The sequence below is a fragment of the Mirounga leonina genome, unplaced genomic scaffold (assembly GCF_011800145.1).
Source record: "Mirounga leonina isolate KUSES-001 unplaced genomic scaffold, KU_Mleo_1.0 Mir_128, whole genome shotgun sequence".
NCBI classification, from domain to species: Eukaryota; Metazoa; Chordata; class Mammalia; order Carnivora; family Phocidae; genus Mirounga; species Mirounga leonina.
In genome coordinates, this window is record NW_023270320.1 from 20,628,558 (window position 1) to 20,647,412 (window position 18,855).

Consider the following 18,855-nt stretch of genomic DNA (forward strand, 5'->3'; position numbering starts at 1 on the left):
ACTCTGGGATGCAACCATGCAGCCTGTTCCTTTGGGGTCCGGCCCACGTGCTCGCAGGGAGCCAAGTCCAAACCTGTAGAACTCACTCCCCTCCTCTGAGCCCGGAAGAATCTCTTTTGAGTCTGGCAGAGAACTTCAGCATGCTTCCTGCCTTTCCATGAGCCCTTGCTTCTCTCCTCAGACACAGACCACTGTGGTTTAATGTACTTGATCTTGGTTAAGAGCATGAAGTTCGGAGCCAGCCTCTCTGTGTTTGAATCCAACTGTGCCATTTATTCACCTTGTGGCCTCGGCCCATTTTTGTGCCTGCTTCTTTGTAAAACGGTGATGGTGGTACCTTTATTTGAGGACAGGGAGGGCTGGTTCTTTAAAACTTTGAGGACAGGAGAGGAAGCAGAATTATCCCTAACCAGAGCACCTGCCAAAAGGCTAATTGGCAGCCTACTTCTCGTTATTTTAGATGGGAAAATTATAAAGCATTTCTCATCAACCCAAAACTCTCAACCAATTTTTAAATCTATAACTAAAACAGAGCAAAATGCCTACATGAAAGTAATAAACTATCTGGTGGGGATACATAAAACCTTCCCTTCTAATTCCCAATGAGCATGGCTATTGATAATCAATTGCTTTGTATATAATTATTTGGCCTCTCCAGTTTTTTTAAAAGATTTTTATTTATTTTATTCGAGAGAGTTAGAGAGCACAAGCAGGGGCAGAAGCAGAGGGAGAAGCAGACTCCCCGCTGAGTGGGGAGCCCGATACGGGGCTTGATCCCAGGACCCTGGGATCGTGACCGAGCCGAAGGGAGACGCTTAACCCACTGAGCCAGCCAGGCGCCCCTATTTGGCCTCTCCTGGTGACGGTAACACGTGTAAAGCATGCCCATGTCCACTTTGTTTACACAGGGCATGTTTTCCAAAATACCTGATTGTGACTCCGATAACCCACCAGTTGTGTTTGGGATGTAATTTGAGATTTTACCCCATATCCCTTTGTTTAAAGTATAGTATTGAGTTTTGAGAAAATAAATATAATTTTTTTCAACATAAATGTCTGAAAAACATTTAATTGGGAGAAACATACATTCAACAAAGATTGGGTGTTAAAAATGCAGAAGCACATTCTACTGGGAAAGCGTCCATTGGGGATTCTGCAGGGGTATTCCGGACTTGCATTCTGTCCTAAAATAGCCCAGAAAGAGGAGGGGGAAAACCCCATAAGGTTCTATATTACATTTTCCATATTCAGGCATTTTCTGACATACTTAAAACATTGTTTTTTTTTCCTTCCCTCTAACAGGTTTCCTGATATACTTCGCTTATGGCATCAGACACAGCCTGGAGGGTAATCCGAGAGAGGAGGAAGACGATGAAGAGACTTCCTCAGACAACATCGGTGCCGCAACAAAAGAAAAATCTGCCTTTCAAGCAAACGAGCAGCAGCAAAGAAACCTCAGTTTACCTTTCATATTCCACGAAAAGATGAGCGAATGCTAACGCCCGCAGGAGCTGAGCTGGTCCACAGTCTTACCGTACATACCCTACATGGAGTAAACCATGACAGAGTGTCATCGTCGTGCTAGGTTGCCATGGGTTTGCTGCAGACATAGTTCACCCTAACTTATACTTACTCACCTGGACAGCACCTCCTCAGATGGTGAATTGTGTACCTGGGGAAACCTCCTAAGCTCTCTCCTCAGCGATGAATATCCCCCCAATAGTGGGAGCATGTGTGTATGTGTGTATGTATACGTTGGGGTCTATGAATGTTAGAAGTTGTTTGTGTTTCACTCTGACTGCATTATATTTTTCTGGTGTTGCCATTAATTGGTGGCTTATACTGCTGCAATGGAAGTAATCACTGAATAGAAAAGTGCTTTGGACGTGCCTGGTGCATTTGGGGAAATAACCATGGCTTTTCCTTATTAGGTGTCATTAATGTCGATTAGAACGTGCTAAAAACGCAATTACCCATCCCGGTGTCTGTCATTGGTCAGGAGCGAGAGGAGGGGAGAAGAAATGAGCCTTTTCTATAACTCATCAGTGCCAGCAGTGGGTTTAATCCAGATTTTTCTTCTATAAAGTATGGCAGTTTGCGACAACTTCAGCCACAGGCGTGTCTGCGTCCCGCCGGTCTACCCAGGGCGGGAGTGGCTCTCTGGGTCACCTGATAGCACCCCTTTCAGCTGCTGTTGTTTTTTGAGAGAAGTGGTCCTTCCTCAGTCCCTGCAGGGGCTTGAGAGCAGTATGTGTGATCTACTTGGGACCCTTTCCGCTAGAAGATGCAAGTGGTCCCCTGGCAGGAAAGCTTGTGTAAGTGGCAGCGATGAACGTGTATTTGAAAATCAGAGTCAGACAAATGCTTGTGTAAGTAGACACCAAGCATCTTTGTCTTTAAAGTCACATACGATAAGCCAGTAAAATCTTTCCGGATCACACGATTGGCAGAACGATTTACACTTTTCTCTTTTACTTAATAACTAATCACAGTTCAGTTGTTTTTTAAAACCTCATCAGGTACAGAATTCACTCCTTTGTTCCTATTGTTTTGTCTTGTCCTAGATAGGAGGGGCTACACTAGCAAATTATGTCTTTACTACACGCCAAAGAGGAAAGAAACAAAGGGATACAAGAAGAGGAAATGTCCCTGTTCTGAGTTTAAAGTGCCTATTCAGATGTTAAATTGCATTTGCCCCAATTTGAGGTTTTGGGATCTAATTTGCCTTTGATGTTTCTTTTGGAAACATTTAGGGATGTTTTCCTTCCCCATCCCATAAGTTGTTTAGCACTTTTTATCTCATTTATTTTTAATTGACCACACTAAATCTGTCAATACCCCATTCCCAGTGGTTGGGGAATAAAATATCTGGGCTAAATACATGATTATTTAAAACCTCAAGCTAAAAAATTAACCTAATTGAATTAAAGCTATATAAACACAGTAACCTTTAAGGAATAAATGATTTGTTTTATATGTAAGATTCTCTAATTACTGTATTTTCCTTCATAGGGTTCTCTCGTAGTGGACTATTTACCTGCAGTGTGCTTTTCTTCTCATGAATTAGCTTTCTTACAAATAATTAAATGGTTTACTAGGTGAGGCTAGGGGCTAAATACTTACACATCAACGGGTTACATTCCCAGGATGAATGTTATCAAGCTCACCAGTTGACCGGCTTAATCCAAAGGCAAGGAAAACATTTGTTTCCTAATAGCTCTTCCAAGAGATTAATTGTTTTCCTGATGCCATTAAAGAGCAAGTTGTGATCGTTTCGTCTAACCAAGAGTTTATTGTGGTTAAATATCAGATAAACAGATAGCCTGGGTTTCTGGCTGCTGGTGCTGGAGCCTCCCTGATCTAGAGCTCAGTACTGACATTCCACAATTTCCAGGGTGCATGGTAAAATCTGAAGCCCAGAATTCTCTTTCAAGCATGTTTTACTGGAGAGGAAGAGTTGGATACTCAAGGAGTACAAGATTTTGGTAAGGACTGTAGGCATGATCCTAAATCCTTGTTGTTATAGTATTACACTGAGAACCACCTTTTATTCTCTCATCGAGATAGATTAGGCCTTAAGGGAACATAAGGAATTTCATATATAAATATCTGAGTCTTTGTAACAAAATCAAGAAATTTATTTAGAATGTGATAGGCAGCTAAAACTCTTACGCCCACTGTGTTCAATTAGGAGCAGAATTTAGTTAAAAATTATTTTTCCACATTAAAACACTTTGCAAACACAAATATCTATGAAGAGATGCTTTGTTGGTGATTGTGCTTTTTTTCTGTGAAGACTCAAATGTGTGCTCATATCTCTGTATGAGTGTGTGTGTATATATTTATGTATATGTCTGTGTATTTCAAACAGTGTATAAGTCGGTTGGGTTTATGATGGGCTTTGGAAACGATACAATTGTATGGATAAAAACAAACCCAATTGATGTGGAGAAAAAATAATATTTTATATTGATAGGTATGCTTATACAAAATTTTTAGGTTTTAAACTATTTTGCAATATACAGCAATTTTATATATATGATATTTTCTATAGATTCTTTAAGAAAGATATATTTATAATGTATCTAATGTGGAATCACTAAACTCGAGTACATTGTAACAGGTGCTTTATAATCTGAAATGGAGTAGGAGTAGGAGGTGTTAGGGTTTTCTGTTTACTTATTTCTGAGGCACCTTTTCTGACATCTCTGTCTTGCTCTGTGTTTATTAGTAAAAGCCAGTTCTACCAGGTTTCTTACCACCTCCCTGTTTCTACATCTGAATTCATAACCTTTGGAACAAAATATTGCTTTTACTTTCTTAGGATTACCAAAATGTTTTTGTACAGATACGACTAGTAATCAATCACACTTCTATAAACTCCTCTCCAGAAATGAAAAAAATGCATACCACACATTCTCTTAATTGTGATTGAGTAAAAACAGTTTAAATTACTTTTCTTTCTTACACTAGGAAATATGCTTTCTTAATATTTTCAATGAGAAACTTCCTATCAGAGCACCTTTATATCATACTCTTCAAAAAAGGGAAAAGATGATTTGTGAATAACCACAGAAAGGCCCTGCCTACCCTACATTTAAAAAGGTAGCTATACAAATTCAAGTTCAAACCCTATTCATGAGAAAACTTAACAACTTTTGATAAATACTGAAATACAGATTCTTGCTTACTCACATTTTCCCCCCAGAGATAAACATCAAGAAAACTTCGTAACCCCGAAAACATCATTTAGGATATATACATTGAAGAAAAACTAGCATTGATATATTTAAAACTTTACTACTACCAACCATAATTAGAAGAAAATATCTCTTGCAGAATTATTTTGCTTTAAAATACAGAAGCCTCTCTTTTAATTTTCTGAATAAAAGATTTTTTTAACTTTTTTTTTTTTAATTTTAAAAATTAGCCAAATTATTTGCTAAGTCCTGGTTATTTTCAGGTAGTTTTTCAGCCTGTTTTGAATCAGACTCTGTATTTACCTAGTTCCTTTCTAAACTAATTTGAATGCTTAGCAGGGAGAATAAGGAAAACTACGGCTCTCCAGTTCTGATAATGCCAGAGGAGCAGGTCAGTCCTCTTTCTTTGCAAATCAGGGCATATTCTGAGATTACAAAGCACATGATAACGTTGTAGCTCTCCCTCGTGATGTAGCTCATGATGTTCTCTGCCTGATTTTCTCCTGATGTGATTCAAGCAACTGTAAATTAACACCCAAATACCATTTCCACAGAATTTTAAAGGATTGGGTTTAGAGTGAACATCATGAAGTATTAAAATTCACATGATGAGTGTGAACTTTGGGGACAGGGGGATTAACTTTTTTTTTTTTTTTTTTTTTTTATTTTGCTAGCGCCTTCTCTGTACATTTTCTACTTACATTCTCTCACATGTCCTAAAATATCAAGGGAAAAAGTACCAAAGTTCAGCACAGGTCATTTTTTAGCCATGTAGATTTGGAAATAAGGTTGCTTGACTTTGTTGTTTAGCTGAGATTTTTTTTTTCTCTTTGTATAATTATATTTAAACATTTTTAAATGAATTTCTAGTTTCTGGATTTTGAGAGCCCTGCTCTGTTTTTGTGGTTGTTGGTTTTTGTAACATTCATTATTGCTTATATGTATACAGTTTAGTCTTACTGATCTCAAGTGCATTTTCTTATGGCTCAACCCAACTGGCAACCCTCTTGGCTGTGAGTAACATACTGAGGTTTTATTCACCATGGCTGAAGCCACTGCCATAATCTCTGGCCTTAAAGAACCTTCTGTGACTACTGGTGCCCCATGGGGATCATGACCAAGAGCCCGGGCTGGTTCTAGGATCAGGCAGCCTGCAAAGTGTAAGCATCCATAACTACCCTTGTTGAGTGGGATCTTGGGATGACAGTGAGATATGAAGTGAATATGCAAGTTAGGAGTTTGGGGTCCTTAATTTCAGCCCTGAACATCCATCCCAGGGACACATCAACAGTCAATGATAAGGATCCTCTAGGAAAGGTTGGAAAGGATGGCTGCTTCCTGGAACTGGTACCATAGGATCTGGCCCACTGCAATCCCCATATGGGCATGGACAGCCCTGTGGTAGAAAGTGCATGGGCCCAGGCTCAGCTGTTAGAGAGTTTGTATTGCCTATAGGGTGGGTTTCTCTGGCCCAGGCCTGGTTAATGGGCTCTTCATCTTTGGTGTCCACTAGGGCTGCCCCATTGTGTTATTGCTCTATTTTGTTGTCCTTGTACTTAATAGAAGCTGTTGATAGGGCCCAAAACCCTACAGAAATTCTATGTCTGTAAAACCCAACAGATACATTGGACTTGTCTATATGTAAAGATTTTCTGTTTAGTAGGTAATTTCAAATTTAAATGTTTCAAATGATAATCAGAGTTCCTTTCTACTTACAAAGTTGGATTATTTTTTAGAATTGTAATAAATAAAAACTCTTGCTGCTTTACCACTGTAAGACAGGCTTTCTACTGTGACCATGTACTTTTTTAAAAAAAATTGCAATAGGACTTGTAATAATAGAATATGCCTGTGTATCACACATACCCAAAGCATACATTTCACACTTCTCTTTAAAAAAATTGGGAGAGCTTTCAAGCTCAGAAATGTGGTACAATCTAAACTGAAATGATTATAACATCAAGAATATTCACCTGGCAGCCTAGGGACTACATGGGGACTACCAAGTCCTGTAAGATAAAAGACATGTTTCCACATACCCTCAGTCCGCATGGCACACCCTAAAAACTATCACTTGCTCCTGAAGAATGCCATCCCAGGACCACACATCTGAGATCCCACCACTTCAACTGTCAGTCTCATTGCTTTTATCTGTAAGAAGCTCCTTCCTCAATGTTCCCTTTACCAAATCATAGCCTCTAGTAATTGGTGATCAGTTATGTACAACTGATACGTTTTTTACAGTATAATAAAGAAATCTTACCAACTTCAACCCTCTTGAACCTCTGACCAGGAGGAAGGAGTCAGAGCTTTCTGACATGGCTCAACGTTACATAAAATTTCAAATCTCTTGAATTAGTTTGTTATTTTGAAATGTCTTTGTGTATATACTTAATTCCCATTGATTTTAGTAAGTTGGAGGGACCACCATGTTGAATTAAGAAAACTGTAGTATCAGTTAACCAGCATTGGAAACCAAGCTAAAATAGCAAAGCATTTACCAAGCAGAAGCCTAAAACCTAATTTATGTAATTTTTGGCTGTAAGAATCGTTACTAGGTTTTGGTGCCCCACATCTGTCCTGCTACCACGTGGTCACATGAATGCAGTGATCCCCCAGGAACTGTGTCTGGGCTGTGGGTCCAGCCAGGAACCCCAGCGATAAACACCATCTCCTAGTGTCCTTTAAAGAAGGCCACACAGATAGGCTTGCTTTTCAGGTGAAGGGCTCAAAGCCCATGGATTGCTAAGAGATTGTACTGAGAAGTCCCCATCTGTGGGGAAAAGGCAATTCATTTCACTCTATAAAATATCTCAGAAAAAAAAATCTCAAAGACGTACAAAAATAACCCATTATCACGTTATCTCAGTTTGTCTTCGAGAGTAGGTCAAAGTAGGGGTGAAACTATCCAGAAAGAAACTCAGCTCAATACTGATGTACTTGAACTTTCCAGTAAACGCTGGGTAAAGAGTCCTTGTTGCCCTCTACTAAACCCAGAGCAGCCAGGGGCGCCTGGGTGCTCAGTAGGGTAAGTGTCCGGCTCTTGGTTTCGGCTCTGGTCATGATCTCAGGGCAGTGGGATGGAGCCCTGATCGGACTCTGCGCTCAGTGGGGACTCTGCTTGGGATTCTCTCTCCTTCTGCCCCTCCCTCCGCTCACACACAGGTGTGCACACGCTCTCTCTCTCTCTCTCAAATAAATAAATCTTTAAAAATAATAATTAATTAAATAAAAAATAAAAATAAATAAAACCGGAGCAGCCAACACGAAGAGGAAAACCAGACAGACTGTACTACCCAGGAGTACTCTACAGCTCAAAGTGGGCCCATATCTCCCTGATGGGGAGCAGGCTTGCTTCTGGGCTCTGGATCCCTTAACCCTAAAGTACTATACTAATGGGGAACATACGTTTCCCAGTGGCTGAGTCTCCAGATCTCCGAAATCTTCCTCCATCTGTGCACTGATGTCTGACATTTCTTCAAGCAAGGACCAAGGGATTCATTGCCCTGGTAGAAATCAGACTTAAGATGCCAATGTTCTTGGAACTGAAACATTGACTTGGCACCAAGTTGTAAATGACTGATAGAAGACACTTTCAGAAAATGAGCATGTAGGGCAAGTAAACAGGAGAAAACAAATGGGCACAGGATCGTTGATAGTTTACCATTAAATAAAGAAAAAGGAAGGAGAGGATGGAGGTTTTAAGTCACTTACATTTTAGCTTAGAGTCACCTCTCTTCCCCTAGCCTAAATTTAAAGGCTCTTGTTACCAATAGACAGGCAATACATCTTTACAGCATGCTATATCCTGGAGCTAGGAAAATACTTTTACTTGCTTCACCTATTTTAAGTAAACCAAATTTCTGGGATCTCTAGGTGTCTCTTGATGAGTGGCTGTGGGAGCATCAATGATGATTGGCATTCTATTGGATTTTCAGGGCGGTGTTTAAAACCACTAAGTTAGCGTCTGCTAAAATCTTGAAACATTAATTTAAAAAAGTATTCATCGGGACGCCTGGGTGGCTCAGTCGGTTAAGCATTTGCCTTCAGCTCAGGTCATGATCCCAGGGTCCTGGGATTGAGTCCCGCAAGGGGCTCCCTGCTCGGCGGGGAGCCTGCTTCTCCCTCTGCTGGCAGCTTCCTCTGCTTGTACTTGCTCATTCTCTCTCTCTCAAATAATAAAATCTTTAAAAAATTTTTAAAAATTTTTAAAATTCATCTTGGTTGTATTTTTTTTTTTTAAGATTGTATATATTTATTTGTCAGAGAGAGTGAGAGCACAAGCAGGGGAAGCGGCAGGCAGAGGGAGAAGCAGGCTCCCCGCTGAGCTGGGAGCCCGATGTGGGGCTTGATCTCAGGACCCCGGGATCATGACCTGAGCCGAAGGCAGATGCTTAACTGACTGAGCCACCCAAGTGTCCCTGTTGTATTTCTATAGTTAGTGAAGACCAGTTCGAGAAATGAAATGTCCTGATTTTGGACTTTTTTTTTTTTTTGGTTTACCTAACAAATTCCTGATGCTATTCACCACTTTGCAGGGGGAAGCAAGAATAGAGGGAGCAGAGGAGTAGGGAGATTTTTCAGGACAGAGCAGTCATAGACAACTATTATAAATTAAGATTTACAAGGAACGTGCAACATACAAAATAACTCACCAACAAGGAAATCGTAATGGAAATGCTGACCTCACTCTGGTAACCTGAAGTGAGTGCTGATTCTGTGTCCCTGAGACACACATTGTGTAACATCTGTGCTTTTAAAGACAACTGGAAGGAATACGCTTCTCTAGACCTAAGTCTCCAGGGGCAGCCCGCTCCCCACCCCTGATCCCACTCACTTCTCTCTTCCATTTCCTGATTTTTGCTCGTCCCTTCCGCCACTCCTCCTTTTTTCCCCAGCTTGTCATTTGTTAAGCCAGGGCTGGGGGCTGCTGTACCAGCTCTTCAGAGACAGGCAGTAACGCACAGACCCTCAAGTAATGCTGGTTCCTCCCAAGGGTGACACTGCTTCCCTGGACCCTGGTTTTTATTTATTTTTATTTTTTATTATTTTTTAAGATTTTATTTATTTATTTGAGAGAGAGAGAATGAGAGACAGAGAGCATGAGAGGGAGGAGGGTCAGAGGGAGAAGCAGACTCCCTGCCGAGCAGGGAGCCCGATGTGGGACTCGATTCCGGGACTCCAGGATCATGACCTGAGCCGAAGGCAGTTGCCCAACCAACTGAGCCACCCAGGCGCCCCTGGACACTGGTTTTTAAAAAGCCATTGCTGTGTTTGCAACCTCTCCTCTGCCTCCATCAGGCAGTATCTGATGGTTAGGGAAGGCTGGGACTCCCGGATTTGTCCCATCCCTGAGACTCTCTGTGCTTCGTGAGGTAGGGGGTCCGTGGATGACCAGCATTAGAGGTTGCTGTACCGTGAGGTGGAGGGAGCAGATGGGCAGCAACTAACCAAGAACGAAAAAGTGGGTGTTGCAGGTACTATGATCATTTATCTAAAAAGCCCCCAAATCAGTGGAAAGCTATGTGGACTAATAAGAGGGTCACCATTAAGGTGATCAGATACCAACACACAAAAATTAATCATGCCTTAGGAAACCAGGCTTCGAGCTGTATTGGACTTGGAAAATGCTGTAAAAAAAATGCTTATTTTGATTGGCCAATAGTCCAGCAATTGTTGGAGGAAGAACGGAAAAGACCAAGGCAAACAGAGATTTTAGTAATAAAATTCCTTCTCACCCTAGAGAAGAAGAAAATGGGTTTTTATAGTGAAATACAACCCATAAAAAATACAATTTTGGCAGTTTTATTTTTCAAGTTCAGTCATCCTGAGATTGTCTCATTCAAGGATAATAAGCCTGTGATTAAGCAGCTACATGTCTTGGAAAAGCCCCTATATTTCTTGTAAATTTTGCTCCCATCCTAATAGAGTATTTGTTCCCTAGGGCTGTCATAATGAAGTAACGCAGACTCCTGGCTTAAGCAACAGAAATGTATTTTCCTCACAGCTCTGGAAGCTAGAAGTCTGAGATTAAGGCGTTGGCAGGGTTGGTTTCTTCTGAGCCTCTGTCCTGGGTTTGTAGGAGGTTGTCTTCTGATATCTTCATATGGTCTTCCCTCAGTGCCTGTGTCTATGTTTACTCTTAGCAGAGTACCAGTGATATTGGTTTAGGACTCACCCTAATGACCGCATTTTATTTTATTTTAAAGATTTTATTTATTTGAGAGAGAGAGAGTGAGCATGAGAGGGGGGAGGGGCAGAGGGGGAAGCAGGCTCCCCACTGAGCAGGAAGCCCTATGTGGGTCTCAATCCCAGGACTCCAGGATCATGACCTGAGCCAAAGGCAGTCGCTTAACCAACTGAGCCTCCCAGGCACACTAATGACTGCATTTTAATTACCCCTTTAAAGACTGTATTTCCAAATACTGGAGTTTAGGACTTCAACATTTAAATTTAGGAAGGAGGAGGGAACACAGTTCAGCCCATTTACACAGACTTCAGGTAAGTTTAGATACCTAAATTTATCTAAAGTGTATGTGATGGAGAAGAGGCTGCGAAAGCGGAATTCCAAAATTATTTTCGATGTACCAGTTAACCAAGTTGACAAGGTACTGGGGGAAAGTCATTCATAATAGCAAAACAAATAAACAAGCAAAAGTAAGAAATAAGCCTTGCTTATTATTATTGCTTGTTGTTAACAAGCAAGACTTACATGGAAAAATATAACTATGTGATTATAACTAAATAAGGGTTAACTATGTAGTTACATACACACACACACACACATTTAGGTAGCCAACATTTAGCAAAAGAGTATTTGATACAATATATACCTCGGAATGCAGAATTCTAAAACTGTTGTCCTAATACCAGCATTAACCAATTCTAAAATATAATGGGGACATAAAAGTAGACTTGAGTAAGTTGAAAGCTAATATTATAACATTCTGGGTGGGAAGTCTCAATATTGTAAATATGACTATTCTTCCCCCAAACATGAATTCAATGCAATCATCATCAAAACACAATAAAGTTTTTATGGAGATCGACAAGCTGATTCCAAACTTCATCTGGAAGAGAAAATCTACAATGATAATTAACAGAAGAACGATGAGGCGGGCCAAAACAAATGGCAAAACATGCTAGAAATCAATACTGATTAAAGCAGTCTGATATTTCTAGAGGTATAAATAAAGAGATCAATAGAATAAAACAGAATGGCCCCATGTACATATGTAATTTAATACACGAAAAGCCTATTTAAAAGATGGAAAAAGGACCAATCATTTAACAAATAATAATGTGACATTGACCATCCAATTGGAAACACATAAAATTAGGTTTCTAACTTGTGATACTAAAAAAAAAAAAAAAAAGAAAGAAAAAATTATAGATGGTTTTAAAAGACCAAACTAGTTGGATAATTGGAGGCAGAAAAGACCTACTCAGGAGATACAAAACCCAGAAGCCATGAAAGAAGTTACTGAAAATGTAATTGCCTAAACATTGGTTGTAATTGTTTGCAGAAAGGCACCATTAGCAAAACTAAAACACCAGAAGAGGATTAGAAGAAAATGTCTGCAATATGTATAACACCCCAAGAGCTTACGAACCAGAATATATTAAGATTCTACTATCATAAGACAATAATAAAAATAACTCAATTTTCAAAAATAGGCAAATACAAGTGGCTAATAAAAACATGATAAAACGCTCATTCTCAATAATAACAAAAGGAATGGGAATTAAAAGAGCATAATGAGGGGCGCCTGGGTGGTTCAGTTGGTTAAGCCTCTGCCCTCGGCTCAGGTCATGATCCCAGGGTCCTGGGATTGAGCCCCTCCGGCTCCTGGGCTCCCCGCTCAGTGGGGAGCCTGCTTCCCCTTCTCCCTCTGCCCTCCCACCCCCTCCCCTGCTCGTGCTCTCTCTCTCAAATAAATAATAAGTAAATAAAATCTTTTCTTAAAAAAAGAGCATGAGACCCCTACCCCACCCCACCCACCCCAGGTTGTAGAATTGGCAGCGTTCACCAAAAATATGAAATACCATGGCCTTTGGCTGAATAATTTCACTTCTAGGTATCTATCTTATAGAATATTCATGAGCATCAAGATATTTGGATCACAATAGTTCCTGCAGTATTTTTTGTACAAGAGTTTTTTAAACAACCAAACTAGTTATCAACAGGATAACAGTGAAGTTATGGTGCATCTTGCCTCTGGAATACTTCATAGCTAGCAGGAAGGGTAGGGGACAAGAAAAGGCGTTTTTATTATTTTTATCATTTTCTGTCCTATATAAGTCTGTGGAGGTTTTAAGTATCTTTAAGTGTGTTGAGTAATTTTGAAAAAGATTTTTCTTTAAATAAAAGAAAACAGGTGGAACAACTGAGTGCAGCTCTTTTTTTTTTAAGATTTATTTATTTATTTGAGAGAGAGAGAATGAGAGACAGAGAGCATGAGAGGGAAGAGGGTCAGAGGGAGAAGCAGACCCCCCGCTGAGCAGGGAGCCCGATGTGGGACTCGATGTGGGACTCGATGTGGGACTCGATGTGGGACTCGATCCCGGGACTCCAGGATCATGACCTGAGCCGAAGGCAGTCACCCAACCAACTGAGCCACCCAGGCGCCCCCTGAGTGCAGCTCTTAATGCAAGTTCTCTTCCTGTGTGGGGCCATCTGCTCGCTCTTCCTCGTCAATGAGCTGCAGGGGCTGGTGGAAAGAGCTCCTGAGTGAATCTGGACTCTTCTGGAGTCTGAGGCTTCCAGGGAATCCTCAACCTTCAACTGGATCAACAAGAAACGGTGATTATGCACTGCTGGAACAGAGTAATTTCCTAACAAATTATTATTACTTTCCAGAAACTGGCGGTGGAATACAAAATTTAATAAGACACAATTCCTGCCTTCGAACTCATAGAATAGTGCTGGGGAAAGAAGCATAACCAGATTCACAGCTAAATTCTGCCTTTTGTTCTAAATGCTATGATAGAAGTTTTCATTACCAGAGAAGGGCTAAGCCCAGCTGGGAGGGGGCAAGATCTGAGCCAAGTCTTGGAGGGCAGGGGAGGCCAGGATCTGGGGTGTGGTGAGAGGGCAGGCGGGTGTATAACAGGGGAGGGGGCTATTTGGGGCAGAGGGAACCACAGGAGCAGTGGACCCACAATGATGGCTGGGGGTGGGCGAGGGCAGTGTGTTGTTAGTGTGGAGGGCATGACAGAGAGTGGCAGCGAGAGAGACAGCTGGAGAGGCCAGCAGGGCCGTGAACTTGGGTGTCCCAGCCTTCCCAGAGGGCTTTTGAAGAGTTTCAATTGGGTTAGACTTTTAGAGTATCATTCGCACATAGATGTAATTGCTGGAATTGTTGGGGTGCAAGAAGGAGGGGCAGGGAGATCAACTAGGAGGCTGTGGAGCGAGGAATGACAGCAAAGAGGGGTGGCCTTGGTGCAGTCAGCAGGTAGACCAGGCAGGGCCTGGAGACTGGGGAGTGGGGGAGAGGAGGTGTAGACTGAACCCAGGCTCCACCACTGGGTAGGAGTGAAGTTGTCAGCGTCATGGAGTCAGAATGAAAAGGGATCTCCGTGGGGGCAGACCGGGCAGATTTGGCACTCCTGTGTGTTCTCCCCAGAAGGAGACACATCCCATTATGGTGGTTCAAATGCGTGTCTTCACGCTGGGATCCACTCTGTAAAATAGCAATGAGGTCTCTGCCGTCATAACAGGACACACCTTGTAAACACATGTGGAAATAATCATCTAGTTCACTGCCTCTACCAAGGAGAGAGCCCAAATCTAGAGAGGCGGAGGGAGTTGAGGGAGGAGTGGAGAGTTTGTGGCAGTGTCGGGACCTGAGCCCTGATCTCCTGTATTCCCAGGCAACTGTTCTCTCCACCGCCCCCAAGGAGCGAAGCGGGCCCCAGAGCTGGTGACAGTAGGTGGAATTCTTGCTTCCTCCGGCATGAAGAGGCGGAGGAGCACTGGTTTGTGCTGAACTTCATGCCTTCAGTGCTGAGGGAGAAGTCCCCTTCCTGTTATTTTGAATCAAGCTCACTTGAATGGTAACGTTTGAATGAAGTGGGCTAGAGGTCCAGGCCCTGCTCCTCACCTGGGGGAACGTACCTGCAAGCTGCTTGGATCATAGGAGTCTGCAAGCTCAGAAACCTATGACCCTCTCTGCAGAGGGGCACATTAACGCTAAATCCTCCAACCCACCACAGCCCACCTCCTGCACACCCCCCTCCCCCCCGCTATTGCCTCAGTCTCCTCCCCACACTACTCCCACAGCGAAGCTACCCCTCCAGCCTGGCCAGCCGGCACTACCCAGCCAGGTCTTGCTTTGTGCCTTGGTCCACGCTCTCCTGACCACAGGCCAAGGCCCCCTGCACTCCCTCCTCTGTTTGCCAAAGTCGAGCCCTAGCCGGTGAGTTCCCATCACTCCTCCAACCTGCACTGATTGCTCACCCCTCTGAACTTTGCCACTAGGCCATGTAGCATTTAATGATCTGTTGGTTGGTTTGCAAAACTATTTCCTTTTCCTTTTAATCACCTCCTCAGCATGCTTTGAGAAGCTCACAGAAGGGTCCATGGAGCACCAACGAACCTCTCTGGGTTTCCTAACCTGAAGGGGCTGGGGAAGAGTTTGCTAGAATTGAGGAGCCTCCTGAGAGAATATGGATAGTACATTTAAAAGAAGCCCAAGGTGCTGATTTTGAATCAGAAGGAAAGATGTGTTTGTTTGTTCGTTTTTTAAAGATTTTATTTATTTATTTGACTGAGAGCACAAGCTGGGAGAGCGGCAGGCAGAGAGAGAAGCAGGCTTCCTGCTGAGCAGGGAGCCTGCTGCAGGGCTCGATCCCAGGACCCCAGGATCATGACCCGAGGTGAAGGCAGATGCTTAACAGACTGAGTCCCCAGGTGCCCCGGAAAGATGTGTATGTGTTGGGGGTCCAGAGGCACTGATGCTGTTACTTGGAACTCTTTTCTGGCACAGTCCCTCCTGCACACCCAATTGAGTGTCGTGTAAGGCAATGGGACTTCTGAATAAAAATGCCTGAGTCCTTTCTCCAAAACTTCTGCTGGAATACTGAGGAAGGAGCTAGCCTGCTGTGGGTCCCTCTGATGGAAGGCCAGCTTCCGCATTTGGGAGCCCCAGGGTTCTAACATCTCCGTAGCCCGTGCCCAGCAGGAACAGGGCTGGGTGCAGAGCCCATCTCTGGCCAGACACACAGCAACAGCAAAAACCGCTGAGGGCAATGGTCTTGTTAGTACAAGTGGCGGACCTGGGAATGAACAAATATTTAGGGGGCACTTTTTACAGAGCATTCCAGCTCTGCCTGAGAGTGCTGGTGACATTTGGATAATTGTGGTTAAACATGACCCCATCGGCACCTGCAGGATTACACTGGACCTCGTTGAAGTCCGTGAACTTGATGACACGCACAGGTGGAGAAATTCTAGGAATGACTGTTGTAATTGACATCTTGCCCTGAGCCCTTCCCCAACGCACACGAAAGAGCGCCTCTCTCCACTGCTCCGCCAGGGGGCAGGAGAGGTCACATTACACAGAATTTAAAAAAAAAGAAAAGAAAAACTCAACTTTTCCCCCAAACTGGTTTCCACCTCAGGAAACAGAATCCTCCAGCTGTGGCGTCCCAGACGCCCGCCCCGACACGCCCCTCGCCCGCCGCCTCCCCCCTGCGCCCTTGCCCTTGCCCTGTGCCGTCGGGTGCTCCTCCGGCCGCGGTCCCAGCACCTCTGCCCGCGCGCCCTTTGCCCTGAAGATGAAGCTTTGGCTGCTGCTTGGTCTTCTGCTCGTGCACGAAGCGCTCGAGGAAGGTGAGTGACCCTGGGCGGGGACTACCCAGTTTGTGCCTTCATTTAGCCTCGATCCCCGACCGAGGCCCTCCCGCAGCCCACAGTCCTCCAGCCAGCTCTTTTTAGAACTTTTGACTTTCCAAGGCTTGGCTTTGGCCCCGCCCGGTGCACCTGCCTCTTCTGACCCCCTCTCCACCTCCCCGGAGCTCCCCTGGGAATAGTGGCCCCTACCCCTTCCCTTAGGGTCCCCACTAGGACCGCCCCAGCGCTCCCCGAAAGCCCTTGGCGGGCAAATCGAGCATCCCCCGCCAGCGCCTGGTCCAGCCCCCAGTGTCAACGTGTCTTTCTGGGAGGTGGCGGCGGGAGCGCGCCTTCTCCCCGGATCTCCGCTTCCGAGGGCGGTGCCACCCAGGCAAGGCAACTGCTGGATCTTTGGCAAAATTTGAAGTGTCGTCCTCCTAACTGCAGTCCTTGATTTATTTCGTCTACGACCTTGGGCTTGGATCCTGCAAGATCTACCTAATCAAAAACCAGCAGCTGTTAACACTTCTTAACTGATTGGGAAAAGATGAAGAAAGTGCATTTTTGTACAGCATATGGGCTCCCTTGTGCCTCTTTATTTTTTTGAGTGTGTGCCTGTCCTGGGCTCAACTTGTTGTTTAGACTCACAACCGGAGTCAGGCTGTGTGTGTGTGTGTATGTGTATTCTTGTATCTATATCTATGTTTATATATGACTTTAGCATTTGTGTTGTTGGCCCCAGTATTCAAACAGTGTTATTTATTTGTACGGTACATTTGGCGCATGGGTACATCCTGGTATCCTGGAACCTTCCATGGAATTCCTCAGCTACAGACACGATTTTTTGCTTAGTTTTGCTTGAAAGCAGCTTTTGCTGTTATGCAATCTCACTCTGGAGCCACCTCAACCTGGCTCACATTTTATCCACTACTCAATCGTGAGCAGTTCCTGTATTTCCCCATGAAATGGAAGCATTTGCGCCCCAAAACCACAGTCTAGTTTGCAAAGTCCAAGATGGTCGTTGGGCTTGAACCTGAGCTGAGGACCCTCCAGCCCCGGAGACTTGCTGAATCAAGTGGAGGCAATGCTTCTGCACCAGGAGCTTCTGCTTGGCAGGAGGTCACACTGTAAAATGCACTATTAAAAGGCTCCTGGCAGGTCCTTATATGTGACTGCTCAAGTGTCAGAAATGCAGAATCTGTTTTTTTTTTTTTTAATAGGGCAGGAGATGGCCAGACAAAATAACTTCAAATAGCCCACTCACTTGGTTATACAGTTCACCCACGATGCCTCCCTCCCAGGGTCAGGAGGCAGGCTCACCCACTGCCTCCCAGATCCTTCCCAGCCAATATGTGTCCAGACTATGAAGATGATTACAAACATCTGCCTGAGTCAGTTAGCATCTGTTTAAGTCAAATGTAATTCATATAAACAATAAAACTTTACGAGCCAATCAGAGAAAGTTGAGCACAAAGGCTAGTTTAAAAGAAATAATTGATATATTTTAGGTGTGTTACTGGTACTGTGGTCTTGTTTTTAAAAGTATACATAGACTAGTTATCAAGAAAATATTGATTCCATAATTAGAAAAGTAAATCTGCTTCATTAAGTTATGTAACTGTTTTCCTAAACCTATTAAGAATGTCTTTGTGTTTTGTTTGTTGTTTGTTTTGTTTTGTTTTTTTCTTTGCTGAGGATCATGTGGCTGGCTGGGCCAGGAACCCGCCAAAGAGAGAGGCATATACAGAAGCCCTTCCAGCGCCAGTCTCTGATGGGCAGGTTGGAATATGCTGCACCCTGTCCATCCCAAAACACACACTGCAGACGCAAGGCCCATGACTTGCCTTGTGCCTCTGCCTTTTGCTTTTCTGATCATTTCTAGAAAAGGTCTTCTAACGGTAGAAGGCTTCCCTGAAAGCACATATTGGTTGCACATATTGGTTCTACATCTGCTCTACCCCAGTGAAGGTTGCCTTGCCTAAATCTGGAAAGCTTTGTTTACAGATCACTGATCCATTTTTCTGCATTTTCTGCATTTCTGTTATTGATTCCCTTTAGTGTATTTTTTATTTCAGTTATTGTATTCTTCAACTCTGATTGGTTCTTTTTAGTATTTTCTTTCTCTTTTTTGAAATTCCCACTGTATTCATTCATTCTTTCTCTGAGTCTGATGAGCATCTTTATGACCATGACTTTGACCTCTTTATCAGATAGATTGCTTATATCTCCATTTTGTTTAGTTCTATCTAAGGTTTTGTCTTGTTCTTTTGTTTGGAATATATTCCTCCGCCTCCTCATTCTCTCTCTGTGTTTGTTTCTATG

The 18,855-nt window shown here is 43.2% G+C and overlaps 2 protein-coding genes across 3 annotated transcripts in view; both read left to right on the forward strand.

The window, feature by feature from the left end:
• The window catches only part of SLC7A2 (solute carrier family 7 member 2), a 64,417-nt gene extending 57,846 nt beyond the window's left edge, over window positions 1–6,571 (forward strand). For both annotated transcript variants that reach the window (XM_035004148.1, XM_035004149.1), the window contains exon 12: window positions 1,303–6,571. In XM_035004148.1, the coding sequence (XP_034860039.1) occupies window positions 1,303–1,499 (197 nt within the window). In that variant the 3' untranslated portion in view covers window positions 1,500–6,571. The remainder of the gene's footprint in view (window positions 1–1,302) is intronic.
• Window positions 6,572–16,352: 9,781 nt separating this feature from the next.
• PDGFRL (platelet derived growth factor receptor like) overlaps window positions 16,353–18,855 on the forward strand; it is a 54,114-nt gene continuing 51,611 nt past the window's right edge. The window contains exon 1 of the mRNA XM_035004156.1: window positions 16,353–16,533. Coding sequence (XP_034860047.1) covers window positions 16,479–16,533 — 55 coding nt within the window. The 5' untranslated portion in view covers window positions 16,353–16,478. The remainder of the gene's footprint in view (window positions 16,534–18,855) is intronic.